Here is an 18,610-nt window from a genome sequence, read left to right on the forward strand (position 1 = left end):
TGTGAGAGGTATATGTTTTCTAACAATGTTCACAGTCCACGTTCCAGTCCATCACACTGGCACAGCCCTGGAATAGTCCTAGGTCAGCACCGAAGGTCAGTGGCAGAGATAGATCTATGCATGTAGATGCTGGTCTCAATGCAAATCCGTATGTGCGTGTGTGCGCCTATGGATTTGTATGAATGCGAGTGGTTGTGCCCATGAAGTGTATCTGTGTATATCTATATAAACGCATCATGATTTTGTGTGTTTGTGTATCAGTGCAGCAGCGCAAGGAATGAAGCAGCTTGTCTACTTTCCTTGCCACGACATATCTACAGATTTCCTTGTATATTATCTAGACGGATACTTGGTTGAAGACTGCAGAATGAAGTTTGCCGCACATGTCTATGAATGAACCGTAGGAGATGTGGTCAGTTGAAATTAAATGGGCTATTTCTGTAGCTTGGAAAATGTTACTTCATTCTTATTGTAGAATCTTGTTTCTTTTATGTAAAGTAATCTAATAACGGCACACACACGCTTACTTTAAACCCTTCCTTATACCAAAACAAATCTGGGTAAACTAAAAAAAAAATCACCATTCCACATTGCAAAAAATTGTCTGAGCATTTTTGGGAGTGGCAGTCCACAGGGGTAGCAGCGCCGCAGATTAACTTGAAACTAATTCATCATTTCTAGTGACATGGGTCATAGTACACTTTTTATTTTTATGACCTTATTTATAACAGATGTGATAAATCCCATTTTTACTGGAATACTCTGAGTTGTTTCATACAAGAGGTGTTTTCCTAGCACTGCGGGTCATTAGTTTAAGACTGTATGCCAATGCTATCTGCCTATTATTTATTCCACCCCCTGCCCCCTTACACTAAAAGCACACGCACAAGAACAAACTCACAGCACTCACAGACACGTAATACATACAAACACACATTGTTTGGAATAATCCAAACGGACCCCAGACTCATGCAGCATCAATGTGTTTGGTGGACTTTAAATTTTAAAACAGTAGAAAATTTCCCAAAATGTTCATTACGCTAAAACTGTGCAGTACTCTAAAAGTAATAATATTGATCAAATCTGTCACAATTTCCCATTGAAATCAGGGGGGGGGTGGTTCTAGATGGAAAAATGAAAAGTATAAAGCTACGGGCAGTTTTATTTAACAAATTTAGATGAACTTAACGTTTTAACCCGCTTCCCACCCTCCTCGTGTGTACATTACGAGTGCACACCGTAATAGAAAAACAAAAGTTTTATTTGCAGATATAATTCCATGAAAAAAAATAAATATTTACTAACAGAAGCCACGTAAATAATTTAACAAATGAATAAATAGAAGCAGTGTTCTTTGTAAACAACTCTGAAATGGCAGCGGACTGCCCTAATCTCCCATTCCATTGTTACGGTAAACCATCGTGGCTGGAACGTTTGTTTGTCGGCGGGACATTGTTGGGTGGTAGATGGAGAAGTCTACAAGTAAAAACCGCGTTACCCGACACAGAGCGAACCACTCTCAGTGTGCCTTATTCTTATTACAAGGGTTATTTGTAGAAGACTAGCCATGGGTCACACAAGGAAAAATGTCACTGGGTTAGGATGATGTCATACAATGGGACTTGTGAAATGTTTGAGGAAGTCCTTGTCTAGCCTGGGAAGGTCAGCGGGCGTTCCCTAGATGTCTGAATGGCCATAGTTGCTGGGTCAGGTTGGTTATGTAGCAGGGCATCTCTTTATAGCCTTCATACAGCCCGCGACTCTGGAACTTGTACGCCACATTGTAGGATATTCGGGTGAAGATCTGGCTCAGCTCAAGGTATCGTCCCTCGCCCTCCATGATATCACACAAGGTCTGCAGGAAGACCGAGCCGATGGGATTCTGAAAAGCCACGTACCCTGTTGAAAGAATGGTGATAATGTCACAATGAAAGACACCTAAATTTCATAAAGTGTAGATCATGAGACATGCTAGATAACATGTAATCTCCCGGGGGGGGGGGGATTTTTCTTTCCATAAAGTTGACCATGTGTTATGATGACCTGGAATATGTTGGATGGTTTATTCAATAAATGTCAAGTTCCAAAAGTCATAATTTAAGTTGATAAAAGTCATGTGAAAATGCAATCAATTACCAACAGGATCCTTGGGGGAAAGCAGGCAGGGGCAGAAGAGACAGACACATCCAACAACTGGTATACACCCAGATGCATGGTAAAGAATAGCCATAATTGTCTTTATTTCAGGCAATTTTTTTTGGTAAATAAAAGCTAGAGTGAGGTATTTTAACTCCGTGTAGCCCAAGAAGCAGTATAAATATATACAGGACCTTTTATCAGAATGATGTGCTAAAGGGTGACTTGATTATAATTTCTTGCTAAGGTGTTACAGGAGTATTGGCAAAGGATTTATATATCTCCTAATGGGGTCTATTCACTAAAGGGAGAGTTGTGGTTTTAGTGCTATTCATTATGCAGGTCTAACACTAGCATGAACTGGCCCTGCATAATGTATAATTTAATGATTGATGACAAATCTCACTGGTTCCGCTATATGTTATACGAGGCCGGACAAGGGCTTCCTGCGGCAAGAGCCAATTTGGGCACGGCCTTCATGGAGTTAGAAACCACAACTCACCCTTTAGTGAATACACTAGGAGTGCTGCAGACTCCATGCTCAAAAACCCAGTTTTCTGGTGTGACCGTCACCGCGCGTTGGCTCAGACCATTTTTAACACATACCTTCACTGCTTGCAAACATGACCACCGTGTCACTTGGAATTGACCAGCTATGGGAGAAGGTTTCACACGAAGCGGAGTCAGTCTCCACCACCACTCCTTCATCAAAGTCTTTCCCCCGACACGCCTGCAATAAACCAACAACATAGCAGTCCCATTACATCTTCTGGTCACCACTGGGTGCTCAATGGCGATGACATCCAAGTCCTTGGAATTCTTTTTAAGGAACTAGAACATCTCCTACCTGTATAAAGAATAACTTGGGTATTCCAGCCAGTGCAGGGCTGTTGCGCGGAGAAAGGATATCGTAGAGATCTCGTAGAAATACAGGTTCGCCATAGAAGTCATAGATTAGCCCCTCTTCGCCGTGACTGGACAGGATGCTGATGAAGCATTCTCCTTGTGGCATGCGACTTTCTGCAAGGGGCAAATAGAAACATTTATTCACTGAAAATTACAGGGGAGTCGGGTTCACAAGCCAGCAGCCCGGTGTGATTTGACTAACCACGGCAAGTGAAGCTGGTCCACGGCCACGGCATTATAACATAATGTGACCTTCTACTGCCAGCGAAGCCGGCTCACCGGAGGGTGATCTTCTCACTCACCGGTATCAGGGACATTGGTCTACAGCCCAGGCAACATCTTCTGTCTAACCACCCTAAGGAAATCTCCTCACCAGAGTCAAGACTCCACTTACAGACCCCATCCTTGCACCATTAACCCTCAACACATATTGTACCTTTTTGGTAGATTTCTCGGATTTCCTTGGCACTGACATCTTCCTGAAGGGTGACTTTGTAGCCAAGATGGGAGAGTGCCTTGAAGAGCCGTTTTGTGTCACGCGTCACTCCTTTGCGCCGTCCCAATACATTCGGACTCGCTCTCGACCTACTGTGAAATTTGGTCATGGCGATGATCAAAGCCCGGCCTTTTATGGGTTCTGACATGATCGCTGGGGAAAGGACGGTGAATTATCATGAGATATTTGGCTGCAACAAACACATACGCCAGGTTTGTTGGACAATTATGCAAGAACGTGGCTTAGAATTGCAGATATATATTGATGACGTCCCGAATAAAATTCAAACCCCATGCAAACAGTCTTTAAGTGAATGTGTAGCATTAGCTGGATTTTACACATAGCCAACATCTCAGCGTTCCAGCTGTTGTGGACTTTTTACGTTGGGGATGAAGAAGGCCTTGGCTCTTTATGGCTGATGGCCGCCTAATGACAAGTGTGACCGACGGCTAGATGTTCACATTCACACATTACTTTTTTTGGTCACGCAGCCACACTTATCCAGCCGGCAGCCACATATTCCAGCAACTGATCTGTCGCTGGAGCAGCAGATTGGGTGACTATGGAGCGCTGTACGCCAGGGGCTCAATGGGCCAGTCTGGGCTTGCAGCCGCCTATAGCCCTATTCTGCAGTATGTGTGAACTGAAATACATCAATCACGTTTATACATTCCCCATAATGCAGGGATGCATTTTATAGGTGGTGCCCAGTAACATGTAAATAATAGACATGCTCTGGGGGGGGGAAATAAATTGCTGATATGGCACCTCTGTGGACTGCACCTCCCACAATGCTCAGCCAATGAAGACGCTCACTTAAGTAGTTGCCTCTCCCTGATTCTACCAATACATGTATGTTGTAGATTTACTAAAGGGCGGGCTGTTTCTTTTAAAAGAAATGTTTTAGTTTTCCTTACTTTTTGGTTTATATACACTCTTATAATGTGATCGGATGCATGGTTTGCCTTAAGCCTGTCTTAATATAACAATATTTAGGGTTCCTTGGGTAAAGTGTGTACTGTTCATATGGTTATCACCTAAATCTAACTACAGCAAAGCTATAAAAATTGGCCCTGTCTCTGAGAGAAAAACATACCCTGACAGTTCAAGGGTTAAAACCTGGAATCGACAGTCTATTATCTTCATCACAATAACCTGCTATAGGTCATATCCAATGTTCCATCTAATTTTTCTTAGTTGGCGTGCACAGAAAATTTCTCTTGCGCAAAAATTTTCACAGAGCAAAAATTTTGTGCGCGCAATATTCGCGCCACATAAAGTTTAAAAAAATTATTTATTTTTTTCTTTTTTGGGGAAAAACTGTTGTGCGCACACTTTTTGGACGTGTGCGCTCTCTTAAAAAGCTATGTGCGCGCGCAGAAGCGCACAGCTTAGAGGGAACACTGGTCATATCTGATTGTTACAGATGTTATCATGTGGGTTTATTCTATATCATACAGTATGGGACACAGTACATTGCAGAACCCAATCACCAACAGCATAGATAAAGCGTATAACCTGTGCATGTGAAATGTGTATGTGTACAGTCAATGAGACCAGCGCACCTTTTACCCCTCTCACCCACATTCACTTACCTTGGCTCCTCTGGGCTTCCTTACTTGGAATGCTCTAAGTCTTTCCCAGGCACTTTATGTATACCTGAGAAAAGGGGCGTGTCTAGAACTGACAGGTCTGCCCCCTGGTACTCCCTGCACTGTAAAGCTACTCAGTTTATTACTAATCAGGAAATGAGGCTGTAAATGATCTTTCATCATAACCAAGCCCCGAGACAAGGGGTTTCCGCAAACCGGCTTCATTTCCGTTATACTCTACATACAAACCCTACCTGCCATGCATACGTTCCACCCTCGACCCCTTTTATAAGGGTTAAAAAGGTAATTCTTGAGCCTTCATTTTTGGTGAGTGATGATTTAGGGGTAATTATGCATCTGGTTTTGGCACACAAAAGGTTAAGCATAATTGTGTTTGTAATCCCTTGTTCACTTGTCCAGCGCATGAATAGTTAACGCATTATAGGCTGGCTGCAGAGCTCTTTACGGAGATAATAAAATCCCCGTCACGGGCTTCTATGAGGACTGCGATGCTCAATGAGCAACAGCGCCACCTAGTGTTTGACGCTTTCAGACATCTAGTTGTCTGCCTCATTTAAATACCCACAGTGCACCGCGTCACATTATGCTCGTGTTGAATTCTATTTTATGTAAAACCCCTTAAATACGTACAGATTTCTTTTAATTTATATTGAGATTGCAGTTTTGATTTTTTATATTAACTAAACTACCGATGCCGCTTCAGTTATTTAGCCCGCCTTAATATAAATGATTATTGTGTGTAGTCGGGTTCCTCCCCGGCTGCAATGTTCGGTATACTCTGGTTTCTCTTCAGATCGAATAAATCTTTCGCCTTTTACTAAAGATTTCCGTGGAGAGGAACAACCATGAGTTTCAATCAATTTTTTGATGCCCGGCGCAAGCTGGGCTTGCAATTCTGTTAAAAATAGATTTTGGAAGGCAAGTGTTGTTCTGGGTGTAGTGTTGGGATTTTTGTGGTAGAGTACACGGCTAAGGTTGTGGGCTGGTTAAATGGAGCGGAAGAGATTCGTTTCAGATCTTGCTGTTGTGAAGTTTCGGTGATTGCTGTTTTATGTGAAATGGGTCTTTAATCCTCAGTCACTTATGCTGACCCAGAGCAGCAATCACCAGAGCTCCTACCACCCACAAATGTCAGTGGACCTCATGAGTCCCTCTGTCTGTGTTTTGCAGAGGTAATGGCTTCGTGGTGACTTTGTGGTAAGAGCTGATGTTTTGGGAAAGTCTTGCATGTCTGGCGCCCCCTATAGGCTGCATTTTCCAGGGACACAAAGGCTCTGTAGGGAAGTCCATCGCTGTATTCTATGTGGACTATTCCCAGAACATGTTCTTTTTGACTGCTTCATCATTGTCTGGAATCATGCAAGGAGGTTCTACTTAGTAGACAAGTGGAATAGCATGCCAGCAGAGGTGGCAGGGGCTAATACAGCGAGGGAACTTAAACATTCTCCTTGTAGGAAAGGACTACGAAGTTCTTCAGTACAATGCTGTACTTATAAATGTCGCATTTAAAAAAAGTTAATAAAACAAACAAAACATAGTGCTTTCCATGTGTATTAAAGTAATTGTGTTTTCTTTCAAACTTGCATGATGCAGAGCCACGCAATTCTTTTTTTTTTTCTAGGGATCCGGGTGAGTTTCTTTGGGTATATCTACCGGGAGCCATAACCCATACAAAATGCCATATTTCTGTAAACCCCTGGCAACAGTTACATGAACTAAGGAGTGTAGTAAGTGAATGACACACAGCATATAGACACCGTCATTTATTCAGAAAGATCTGTACAAATGTTTAAAATAGTTCTTAATTAAATAATTTGTACTAAAATGGCATTTAGGCAGCGAACAGAAAACATACTGTACTGTGAAACGATGGACAAAATACCATATTTGCTCAATTATAAGACAACCCCCAAACATTTTATTAATTTAGGGGAAAAAAAGGCCTGAATATAAGACTACCCCATAAGAAAAAACTTTTACTAGTAAATGTTAATTCACATGTAAACTATTTTTTCATATTTAATAAAAACTATGATTGAGAAATATGATTTTATTTCCTTTTATTTGCCAACCTGCCCCACGGCTTGCCACTCTACCCCCAAATATACCTTATATGCCACTCTGCCCCCTAGATATGCCTTATACCTCCCTGATATGCCACTATTACTACAGAAATGCCTTTTAACCCCTATATGCTACTTGTCCCACAGAAATGCCTTTTAACCCCCTATATGCCACTCTTCCTACAGAAATGCCTTTTAACCCGCTATATGCCACCCCCCTGAAAACCTCTGCTGCTCGTTAGTTTCACCGGGGCTTCAATGACTGAGCACCCGAAGGTCATGTCTCGCCGGTGCTCCTTCATAGAAGCCCCAGAGGAAGTGCCGGCAGCAGCAGAGGCTGCCAGAGAGGAGGATCCGGGTCCCCTGCAGTGCTGCGGGGATCTGGATTTTAGTCTTGTAGTCAGACCTCCATTTGAAAAAAAACTTGTCTTCTAATTAAGCAAATACAGTATTTAATGAGCGCAAAAGCTACTGTGTTAGTCTGTAGCATACATATAGAATATGAGAAGTATCGAGTAACAAGGCTTTCACAGTCTAGTAAATGTCTTTGTATGTTACAGCACACTATGGAATTTAAAGGTACAGATACAGTACTAGCAGCTATGGTCCCCTTTCTGATTGATGATAATAATATACAAAAATACTTCTTCCTCTATATAACCGACCCACGGTCATAATTTGATCTACTCTTATTGTTTAAGAAAAACTCACATGCTAAGAGAATAGCACCGGGTTTAAAGAATTTCAGTATTAAGAATATGCAATTTATCACATGTGGATTTCCAAGGCACTTTATGACAGTATTCTATTTGGTATGGTGATATAATTTGAACTTTTGCATAAGAATGCCAAACATGTATAAACATGTAAGGTAATGGAATAATGTGTTACATCTGGAATAGGATACAGGGCTTGGTCTCTTTAAACAGTAACCGTTCAAAGGTATGGCATATAATGTGAATAGCTGATGAAGAATACGAGTAAGGGGGATGTTATTGGCAAATTACTATCCTTATACCACGTCCAAATCCTGTTCTCCATATCACGCCACTCGTCTTTGTGATCAGATCTCTAATCACTCCGATTTTCTGTCTTGGTTGTGTATAATCTTCTTTCTCAAACTGAGCAGATCTAAATAAATATTTCTGCCCAGGATTTCAGACGCGCAGACCACAGCGCCGTTCAGTGCCCCTGCAAACCCGCAAAGGAAGATATCCTGACCTGTAACACAGAACGATAGATTGTGAGCACTTCCGAGAAAAGAATGCCTGGTCAGCTGATCAAAGCATGATTTGTGCATTTAGGAGAAATTTTTCTTATAGAAAATTTACACTTTTGCTTAATTAAAAAACATGGAATTCCATCCTTGCCTGGCTTCTGTTTTGGAACATTGATTATTGAGCAGGGGCCACTAACCATCCCTTTAGCTAGAATCGCTATGAAAATGTATTGAAAAATGAATGGATTTTCCGGTATTTAGATTTTAAACATTATACAGTGGTTTCAGTTTTGAGCTTATATTTTCATTTTTAGTTATGGGAATAGACACATAAATTAACTCTGTCCTCTGTTCTTGCAGTGGCTGCTCATGTACTACTCATAGGTAGCAAAGACCCTTGAGATATTTTCCCTCTCTATTTAAAGTATCTACAGATTGTTAGGAGTAGTCCGACTGGCCAATAGGGCAATCTGCCCCATTTTGGTGACATACGGGCTTCTGCCTCCACCTTGGACATGTCGCCTCAATCAACCTAGGTCAGAATAAACCACTGCGGTAAATAAAAGCTACCAGTATAACAAAAATAATCTAAAAGCTCTCGATAATGTCACTAAAGCAACACCTGCTAAAAGAAGAGCTCTCTACCCTCCTGGGTGGTATGCTAACCTGTCAGATAAAGTCCCTTTATAGGCGTTTTGGCCCGGTTGACAGCCGTGGTTTCTGGATCCATCCTGGAAATATCATGGTCTGCACCATAGAACTCCCCCTTTGATGCACCCAGGTAGTGTTGGTTGGTAAGTGGGGAGCCGCTGGTGTAGCAGTCAATCTGAAAAGCAGAGGGGACCATAAACAAGACTGAGATCTATTAATCGTTCCCCAAATGACTTCCGCAGACCCTGTAGTTTATTTATTACAATAGCGTTAAGAATTAAGATACCGGTAGAAAAAGTAGAAGCTTAAAATCTATTAGGAGGTTAAGGGGGGGTTGAGACAGGAGGTAAGGGATTGCTTGAGCATTAAATGATTAGATTTTCATGTTAAATGTCACATGCAGCAATCAATGGCCTGGAGATCTCAATACTGGGGGTAACAATGTATATTTAGAAAGCAGTCGTGGGGTATTAAGAGAATAGTTTGTATCCTTCTATTAACTGGCTGGTTTTTTAATGAGCAGTTAAAATGAGTAAAAGTAGGGGACATTCTGACAGAATGAGATTAAAATAATAAGTAATTCATAGTTTTTTGCAGACTCACGATCAGGGGGCTGTGGGTATGAAGCTGAAATAAACAGGTAAGAGGTTCACAGAAGTAAAGACAGAACCGAGTAAGAATAGACAGAGATGATCCTGAAAGGCGAAGAAAGAAGATGGATGAAAGGTAAGCCATGTGTGGGGATGAGCTGCCTTGATCTGATTTTGATAAGGAGCACAAAAGACTTGACAAAATCCCTTCTAGCTCATGCCCTCGTCTTATTTAATGAGGACTCATCTCAGGAGAAGTCCGTTAATCTTGTATCTGCTCAGGTAACAACTTATCAGGGTATTTGTGTGTTGAGATGGACTGTATACGTTTCCTTTGTTTTGCTTGTCACAGTTTTCCCACAAGGATCAGTCTAAATATTGCAGAATATGCTGCTTCCTCACCTTGTCCCCGATCTGAGGGAAGATCTTTATGACGGTCTCCATCATGGCTTCTGCAAACGCGCTCTTTGTGCTTTCATAATCCGCCCCGCGTTTCTGCACCTTCTTATCCTTCCACTCCGCGAACCATTCAAAGGGTGTGAAGGTCAGGGCGGTCAGAGTGGATTTCCCTGTTTATTTAAACCAAACGGGGGTAAATGCACCACTAATCGCTACTAAAAAGGACCATTTCCAAAAAAGGCCGTGATGTCATTCAGTAAAGTGCAAAAGTTGTTTAAAAAGAAAAAGATACAAACATATACAGCCAGGAACAGGCTGTTGATGGAAAATGTGTTTAATCACACGAGCTACAAACTCCAGAATTGTTTGAAAACAATGATAACCTAAAGTTTAAACACCCTGTCAATGCAGCAAGACACTCCACAGAGATGATATCCCTGGGATCCACTGACAGGGTGCTTCCTGATCAGCAATATTCCAACTAAAGAAGTGGTTGCTTAATTGGTTGTGTGGATATTTTCAGGGCCATCTTTAACATAGGGCACATAGGGCAAATGGGGTAACTACTCCTGGCCTAGCCTTAGCTTAGGGGCCCACGGCTGCTGTTCCTTGGAGCCCCTCTTTTGCCGTGCTGTATATCCCGGGGTTTGTCGGAAGGTAATGAACTATGCAGCAGCCAGGGGGATATCACAGCTGGATGCTGGTGGAAGGTTGGGGGACAGTGTGAGGGCCAGCAAGGGAGGCTTCTACAAGGCCCCATTATTATTTGGAGACAGCCAAGGATATGATTATGTAAAATGAAGGCATACTTTCCCTAAGGCAATGTGTGCTGCTGATCTCCTACTCTAGACCACCAGCTCTGATCTCTGCATCTTTACCCATCTAACAGAATCACGCTGGTTGAGGATCATTTTGAATAAGGTCCCCATTCAGTAAGCAATTCTCTAGATTTTAGTCTCTATTTCTATCCAATGATTACGGCAATTTATTTTATAACTTTCATGCTTATCCCCCCAGATTTATGTTACATTTTGCCAATCCATTTTCGTGGATTGCTACCTTAAGTGTCCTGGCTGTGTAATACTTTGCAGGCGAGTAATAACCGGCGTTACAAGTGTGCTGTGGGTGTCAGGAATTAATTTTCTGTTTTGGTGACAGATATGTAATAAACAACTATTATCTGAAGATTTTGTGTCTTTTACTTGCAATTCCACAAATAGCCACTAGAGTGTCTACTGTACCATAGATAAGGGACAGCACTTACAACCTGACTGCATTCTTTCCGTGCTCCCTTTATGGGGTTTCTATGCATTTCCTGTGTTTTGGGCAGGGCTGGGCATGGTGTTTTTTTTTGCTGGGACACATGGCTGGAGATGGCACCAACTCCTACTTCACCCCTGATAGACATGTTTAGCTGTTAATCACTGCATGGATAGGGTCTAGGAATGTAGCTGGGAGAGCTTACCAGGGCAGCGCTCCTCATGGGTGGGATCCTTTGCAGAAGGGGAGGAGATGTATAACATTGGAATGTAATTTGGGGCATCATCGGGCTGGGCATCACAGAAACGTTTCTCTCTGTAACAATAGAAAAGCTCGAAACAGTGCCGGAAACATTTTTATTACAAAGTAATATGGGGGGAGGGGCACTGTAATGAGAAGCTGGCTGTCAGAATTGGATGTATTAACCCATTTTACATTTTCATTATTAGTGATCATTTAGCAAGGATTTTTCTGATACAATGTTTGAAATGTAGCCTTATTACGATATCAATCAATGGAACATTCCACTGGTTGCTATGGTGACATGGTGACTATTCACACCAGTATCACTTTTCCCATACATAACCTCCTTTGGATTATTAGGGTTGAAAAAAAAACCCTTAAATTCTGTATTTAGTTTCTTGAAACAAATGTTATATTTATATAGTTATTAAATGTTGTTTAATTGCTTCAACCTCCACAATGTGATCTTTTTTCCTTGAAATCTAAATAACTAACTAAAAAGGGATAATCAAACAAAATCAACTGATTATCAACGGAAAATCAACTCATTTAAAACAGAAAATTACTGTTCGTGTTTACACCATTATTATACTGGTTGGCATCTACTACCTGATTGCAGGTGTTGTGATGAGTTATTGGGGCTCCCGTCTGATGCCGTAATACATTTGGTGTGCCTGGATTTATATTTTGCATCGTCCAGACACAAAGTCTTCGGCTCTAGTGACGGAATCTGTACTTACAACTTGGCAAGGTCGGTGTCCGGCATGAAGATATAGTTTGAGGCTGGGAGATTAAGCTCTTCCTTTGTTCCTTTAATCCCAATGAAGAGGCTGAAGCCCCCGGGCCCATGACGAAGAGTTCCCAGCTGCTTCTGGATCTCTGCAGAAGGGAAGGCATGCAAGCAGACATGTCAGAGCAAGAAATGCAAAGTAAAACCCAACTGCCTGGTGGCTCTGATACCCCTGGGCTCTATTTGTCACAGAATACAGACAGAGTCTAGAGTATACAGACTGTATACAGCCTATAGAACTATTGTTCTAAAGCATGTCCTCCTCTGGCCACTGCGTTTCCATCATCTCCTGCACTTCACTAGGCTACTCCTATCCTGAAAGCACGTACGGCTTAGTGAAGGCAACTATTTGAGCGGTTAATTGGACTGAGGCCTCCATAACCGAATGACCTGAAAGGCGAGGTGCAGAGGAGCCCGGAGAATTAGCGGGGGCCCAAAGACCTAAGGAGGCTTCACAGATGTGGAAAAAGTACCAAAAATGGAAAAGTTGGAAGAAAATACTAGAAATACAATATGTCATTTCAGGGGCAACAATCGTATTACCGGTATGTTCTTTATACAGTATGTATAAAACCAGAATCAAGTTTGTTTTCAAGCTTTACAGCCCCCCACATAGAAACATACAATTTGATGGCGGTGGAGAACCATTTTGCCCATCCAGTGTGGCTGAGGTTAATGAACACTTTTGAAAATCTGTGAATGATTAATATACTGGAAGAAAAAACATTATATATATATATGATATATTACAGATCCAGCCTGTTCATCACTTGGGCTATCCATAAAGAAAACTAGGTGGCACTGGTGCCGGACCTGACCTCGTCAAGTGTTAGCTTGGGCTATCATTGCAATATGTTGCATTTTTTCCATTAAGGATAAAATATGTCTATTATGAAATAACTCGTTGCCTATAGAAACGTTGTCAGCTACAAGCTCCTAGCAGACAAGACTTGGAGGTTTCACAGCTGCAGACCTGTGAAGCTCTCCCCATTCCCCACATACCGTACCTGGCTGGGATCTCAGTGCGGGAGGCAGGAGTTTTTCATATGTGTTGAATATTCCAGCATCAGAAATGATAACAGGGGCAAAGATATTCATAGCATCATGTCCTTTGGATTTAACAACAACACCTGTCAAACAAAAAAATCAGTATATTTAATACTAAATAACACAAATAATGCCTGAGAATTTCTCAAAATATAGAAAGAAGCAGGTCTTCCATAGTCACACGTGTAAATATGCATAACATAAACACATATAAAGCTTTTCTTTTAATTGCATTGCTGGGAAAAGCCTCAACTCAAAACATAGACAAGATAGTACAATTTTAGTATGAGTATTAGTATACTTTTAGTATTAGTATGATGGCAAAGCGTATATTCATAGAGCCCGCGCAGAACATCGATCCCTGCGTTTGGAAGAGGAGGCGCATGGAGCTGTTACCGGTAGGTCCATTATAAACCTGGTTGTTGCCTTCCCATGTGGACATCTGTATGCAGGTTACCCTGAATCAATTTGGGTAGGCATCCTGCCCCCGTCACCGCAACTTCTGCGCCAGGCCATCAGTTCAGTTTCCCTGCTGTTTTTTCATGTAGGATATCTCCCTGTAGGACAGAAAGGTGAGTGGTATCTGCCGTATGACAGCTTGTTGCCGCTCTTCTATACTTACCACATGCTTTTCCCTCTTTGCTGATAAGGATCTGCTCCACCGTTGCTTTGGACAGCACAACCCCTCCTGCCTTCTCAATGGTGGGCACCAGATGGTAGGTAATCTCACTGGCTCCACCAGTAGGGTACCAGGCACCACGCAAGTAATGATCGATCAGCACAGCATGCAGAGCAAAACTGCCCTTATCCGGGAACACACCTGAGGAGACACACGACACGCAATCGATACCAACAGCCTAAATTAAAGGTGCTGTTCCACTAAGAGAAAACATTAATTGTGCTCCTCTTAAGAAGCCTCTCCAGATTTTATGGCAACAACGTATCATCTTGTTTTTGAGTCACATGACAAGCATTGTCCTGGCATAAGTTATAAATTAGGCAACATTTTACATGATTAAAGAATTGTTTCTGGAAAAGCTTTGGGAATTGGCCAGCACTAGCGCTGTTTCCAATGCAGCATTTAGTTACGTTTTTGTGAAATTCAGTAGAGTAGTTGGAGCAGCACCCTGTGTAAAGTCATTATCGTCCTATATTCTCATGCTTTACAGGAATCTCACTCGATGCATCGATGGATAATTCATTGTGACCGTTCTACAGCCCCACCTAACCTCACCCTGACAAATATCCTTTCACTTCAGGGCCCAGCTTTACACCAGTCACATTCAATCTGCCTTGCAAAAGCCATTCGTAGCACCTCTAAACCCTTAAATCACAGTTAGTACCGTATCAGCGACTCAACCGCTGGCCCATGGGTGTCCATAAAATAGAGATCTACACAATTATTACTAGGAATTTAAAACATTCACTATATGCATTAAAAAATGGCCATGCTAATGTTATCACTGGACTTACATATAAGTCATATAGTTTAAGGTCTGTACACTGTATAATATAATTCATCAAGAACGGCAGTGCCCAAATACAATGGGAATCTAATAAAATGATCAAGCAGGCATCTTCGAGAAAACCATTTTCTTTCCGCCCTATTTGCTGAGATTACTCTTCCTCCACAAATTAATCACACTACAGAGCAACAAGAAAAAGTCTCATGTATTGTGTATTCAGGAGGGTAATAAAACATGACTCAACAGGGGACCCTAAACCAGCTTTCATAGCAGACGAAGACAGCTCATTCAAGTCTACGTTACTGCACCAAAAGCAAATCATTATAGAACCCCTACTATCCAACACTCACTCAACCCATTCATCTCAAACTACGTCTCCCACCCAATTCCTCTGCCGTACCCTACTAGTTATTATTCTACCCCAGATCACTAACTTTTATACCTCTGCCAAGATCTTGATATATCACTGAGTAACTTCCTAGACCAATTCATACCATATGTCCCGAAAATGTAGCTTAATACAGCGCGCAGCTCTTTGTTGTCGGTCAGCCCATTGATTACTTCAGAAACGCTCCTGTCCGCGTACTGGAAAAACGGGGAGAACCATTTCACAAGGCCGGTGCGGATTAGGAATCGCGCGAGTGGAAGCGGTAGCATCTTCAAGATGGCCATGTCTCGCACCCGACCAGATACTTTCTGTAAGGTGAAACACTTATTAGCGCTTGTAGATCCAGCGTTGCATGATCCAGGGTCAAAAATATGTACAACGTCCATAAACAGACTAGTATTTAAATTAAATGGATTAAAAACTTTTCCAGAAAAAAAGCACTACCAAAATACAACCATGTTTTGTACAGTATGACATAATATAAAAATGCCAAGTTTTTCCCAATCAGACATGGTCCATACCATAAAGAATTTGACCAGCTATGATTAATCCTCGGGAGCGTCACACATTGCAGAGACATGTATAAATAACAGCGTGGCCCCGTTGGTGAATAGCACACTGCTATCAGGAAGCATGGTAGCCTAATGGATTTGCAGATGATATCTGTCCATTGCAGTCCCATGACTTTATTTCGACAAGGATTACAGGGATATAAGGATCACCGTGGGGTTGCACATAAGGTATTGTACCGCAGCATCACCCAGATAGTAGATATGGAAGATATGGTGTCCATCCCTTTCAGATTGTGATGATACAGGTGACCTACAGAATTGTCCAACGTTAGACGAACCTTCATTAGCTTCATAAAGTTGAGGATGGCTTTCTTCTCCCCCGGGAAGGCTTTTATCAGCTCCTCTGTGTACACCTGCTGCCCCTTATGCATATTATACCGTCGAGCGTTTTCTGGCTTTCCCAGTAACACCACATCAAATGGGTCATCCATCATTGACCATTGCAGCTGCCCGTCTGTCAGCTGATCTACCAGTATCCGCATCGGGGACAACTCATTCATCTGCCCGATGTAATGAATGCCTGAAAAGAACGAGCAAACTTTACTGCTATTCAATTATTGAAATTCCTAAACTTTATTTTGAAATGTTTACATTATTCTTAAAAAAAACACAAAAAAAACCCTTAATTCTCAATCTGGTCATTAACTGCGCCTGGTCCCTTTGGGCTTGGGCTTTCTGGCTAGTGTCCTTTTTTCTTTCTGGCTACTGTACAGTATCTGAGTGACCAGCAACATGAGCGTGCGGCCAAAGTATCCTCAGAAACTGTTGCTCGAGACACTTGTGACCCTAGAGAGTTGAACATTCAGAAATAACCTGAGAATCAGGTTAAGTAATGAGAACAATTAACTCACTTTACCAAGCTCTGTTGTCCCAACACCCACTGATAAGCGCCACAGAAGATAGCGGCACACAAAAGCTGGAACCAACTAGGTTTACTCACCCACGTCAAATTCGTAGCCCTTCTCATTGAAAGTGTGGCAGCAGCCTCCCAGTTTGCCAAGCTGTTCCAGGACCAGTACTCGTTTCCCAGCCTTGGAAAGGAGGGCCGCAGCTCCCTGGCCTCCGATGCCGCTGCCAATGACGATGGCATCTAGGTTCTGAGGGACCTTGTCTGGGGAGAACACTGGGAAAGCAGAGAGATTATAAGATCAGCAAAGGAGGGAAAGAGACGTGGCAAGGAAAGAAGAAAAGGCAATGGGAGAAGCAGAAGACGGACATGGTGACAAACTGGGAGACATGGGTTATTGGACAGTCAGATACGTCATAGAGGTGTAAAGGGGAGCAATTTTTCCTCATTTAAAGATCCAATCCTTAATTAGATCTTGGTCTACTCAGCTTCAGGATTGCTTTGTGACTACCCCATGCATGATTTAATTCCCTTACTGTCTCAACCTATACCCCTGGGAGGCTGTTCTACCACCCTCTCAGTAAAGTAAATCTTCCTTACATTACATCTATGCCTCTGACCCTCTAGTTTTATGACCTCTTGTTCTAACGTTTCTTCTCCTTTAAAATAAACTTTCCTCCTGTACTTTGTATCACATCATAGTAGCCCTCCTCTGAACTTTCAATATCCTTCTGGAGATGGGGTCTGGGTTGTACAGCTGAACACACTTACTGCAAGTCTAAAAGCCGGGTGGGTGGCCAAAGAGTCTAAATATATAGGGGGGATTCTGCAGGATCCTTCTATACATTTGCAAGGACAAGAAAACCATAATCCAAAGGGCCACTTAGTTATCGTATGCATACAGTGATATCGCCGCCTCCTATCACGTGACTGCCTCAAACATTACAAAATGTACGGTGAATTTCCAGGAAAAAAATATAAACCACATAGAAATCAAAGCTCATCCACCCCGACCCAGAAAGCATCCAACAAAAGCCAATCAGGAAGGAGCCGGACGGCTGCCTTTAATCGCAGTTTAGTTTGTTTCCTCCCAGCCGGTGTCAGTGCTGTCAGAAGCGATCAGCGTTACAAAACCAGCCGATTGAACGAGACTTGCTGACACATAACTATGCGTGCCGGGGATGTACGAGTTTACCATAAAGGTGACTTATTAATGAAAATAGCTTCCTATCGGCAATGACAAAGGCAATCGTAACTGTAACTCACCGCGCTAAACACACAATAACACAGAACGTGATCGGACAGGAACAAGCAGCATGAGTTCAGCGGGTTCCATTGAACCGGCGATCGTTTCATTACCGTTTTTTATCACCTTTCTCCTCAGCGCTTTATCAAAAACCAGCGGCTTTGGGGGTCTTCTGGTGTCCACGGCCAAGGGGTTGGGGCCCCGGGCTCCTAGCCACTTCCTGAGTATAATAAGGGTCAGAACTAGACCTGCTATCACGTACAGCCACATGTCTGCTGTCTGTAAGTCTCTGTGCTATGAGCTGCAGTCTGTCTGTCTCTGTACTATGAGCTGCAGTCTGTCTGTCTGGGAGTCTCTGCGCCCTGAGCTGCAGTCTGTCTGTCTGTCTGTCTGTCTGTAAGTCTCTGTACTATGAGCGTGCATCTGTCTGGGAGTCTCTGCACCCTGATCTGCAGTCCGTCTGTCTCTGAGCTGCTGTCTCCCTGACGCTCTTTAACTTACAGAGAATGGGCCGGCCTTGGACAGGTGTCGGAGCACTTCCTGTGTAGCCGGGTCTCCTGATGCTCAAATCACGCAGAGGAGGCGTGTTACACAGCGAAGCTCTGCCGGCTGCGTTGAGAGACTGTTAAATAATAGCCCACGTTGATAAAGCCTGTTTTGTTTGCCATTATATATCTA

General features: G+C 42.5%; 2 protein-coding genes and 1 non-coding gene across 3 annotated transcripts; 1 reads left to right on the forward strand and 2 right to left on the reverse strand.

The window, feature by feature from the left end:
* Nucleotides 1-1,580: 1,580 nt before the first annotated feature.
* On the reverse strand, nucleotides 1,581-5,152 carry LOC128490777 (caspase-7-like). Its single transcript, XM_053462840.1, has 5 exons — nucleotides 5,134-5,152; nucleotides 3,479-3,691; nucleotides 2,984-3,156; nucleotides 2,743-2,866; nucleotides 1,581-1,899 (listed from the first exon to the last, which is right to left on the reverse strand). Exons 2-5 carry the CDS (start codon nucleotides 3,684-3,686, stop codon nucleotides 1,664-1,666), a joined length of 741 nt encoding a protein of 246 aa, XP_053318815.1. The 5' UTR covers nucleotides 3,687-3,691; nucleotides 5,134-5,152; the 3' UTR covers nucleotides 1,581-1,663.
* Nucleotides 5,153-5,924: 772 nt separating this feature from the next.
* LOC128492939 (U5 spliceosomal RNA) lies at nucleotides 5,925-6,039 on the forward strand. The gene has a single exon (XR_008354150.1). It is a non-coding gene; the product is annotated as a U5 spliceosomal RNA (small nuclear RNA).
* A 2,058-nt stretch (nucleotides 6,040-8,097) lies between these two features.
* On the reverse strand, nucleotides 8,098-18,202 carry RETSAT (retinol saturase). Its single transcript, XM_053462815.1, has 11 exons — nucleotides 18,046-18,202; nucleotides 16,780-16,962; nucleotides 16,118-16,359; nucleotides 15,374-15,575; nucleotides 14,036-14,233; nucleotides 13,374-13,496; nucleotides 12,317-12,455; nucleotides 11,539-11,648; nucleotides 10,077-10,243; nucleotides 9,100-9,259; nucleotides 8,098-8,435 (listed from the first exon to the last, which is right to left on the reverse strand). The coding sequence occupies exons 1-11, from the start codon at nucleotides 18,200-18,202 to the stop codon at nucleotides 8,290-8,292; spliced, it is 1,827 nt and encodes a 608-aa protein (XP_053318790.1). The 3' UTR covers nucleotides 8,098-8,289.
* Between the last annotated feature and the right edge of the window lie 408 nt (nucleotides 18,203-18,610).

The sequence above is a fragment of the Spea bombifrons genome, chromosome 4 (assembly GCF_027358695.1).
Source record: "Spea bombifrons isolate aSpeBom1 chromosome 4, aSpeBom1.2.pri, whole genome shotgun sequence".
In the NCBI taxonomy this organism is placed as follows: Eukaryota; Metazoa; Chordata; class Amphibia; order Anura; family Pelobatidae; genus Spea; species Spea bombifrons.

Coding starts and splice junctions, on each gene's coding strand:
- LOC128490777 (XM_053462840.1), bottom strand. CDS start 3,686: ATGTCAGAACCCATAAAAGGCCGGGCTTTGATCATCGCCATGACCAAA. Junction 2,867..2,983: donor CCAAGTTATTCTTTATACAG/GTAGGAGATGTT, acceptor GGTTTATTGCAG/GCGTGTCGGGGGAAAGACTT. Junction 1,900..2,742: donor CATGTTTGCAAGCAGTGAAG/GTATGTGTTAAA, acceptor TTCTTTCAACAG/GGTACGTGGCTTTTCAGAAT.
- RETSAT (XM_053462815.1), bottom strand. CDS start 18,202: ATGTGGCTGTACGTGATAGCAGGTCTAGTTCTGACCCTTATTATACTC. Junction 11,649..12,316: donor GACACCGACCTTGCCAAGTT/GTAAGTACAGAT, acceptor CTATTGTTACAG/AGAGAAACGTTTCTGTGATG. Junction 9,260..10,076: donor TCCCTCAGATCGGGGACAAG/GTGAGGAAGCAG, acceptor TCTGCTTTTCAG/ATTGACTGCTACACCAGCGG.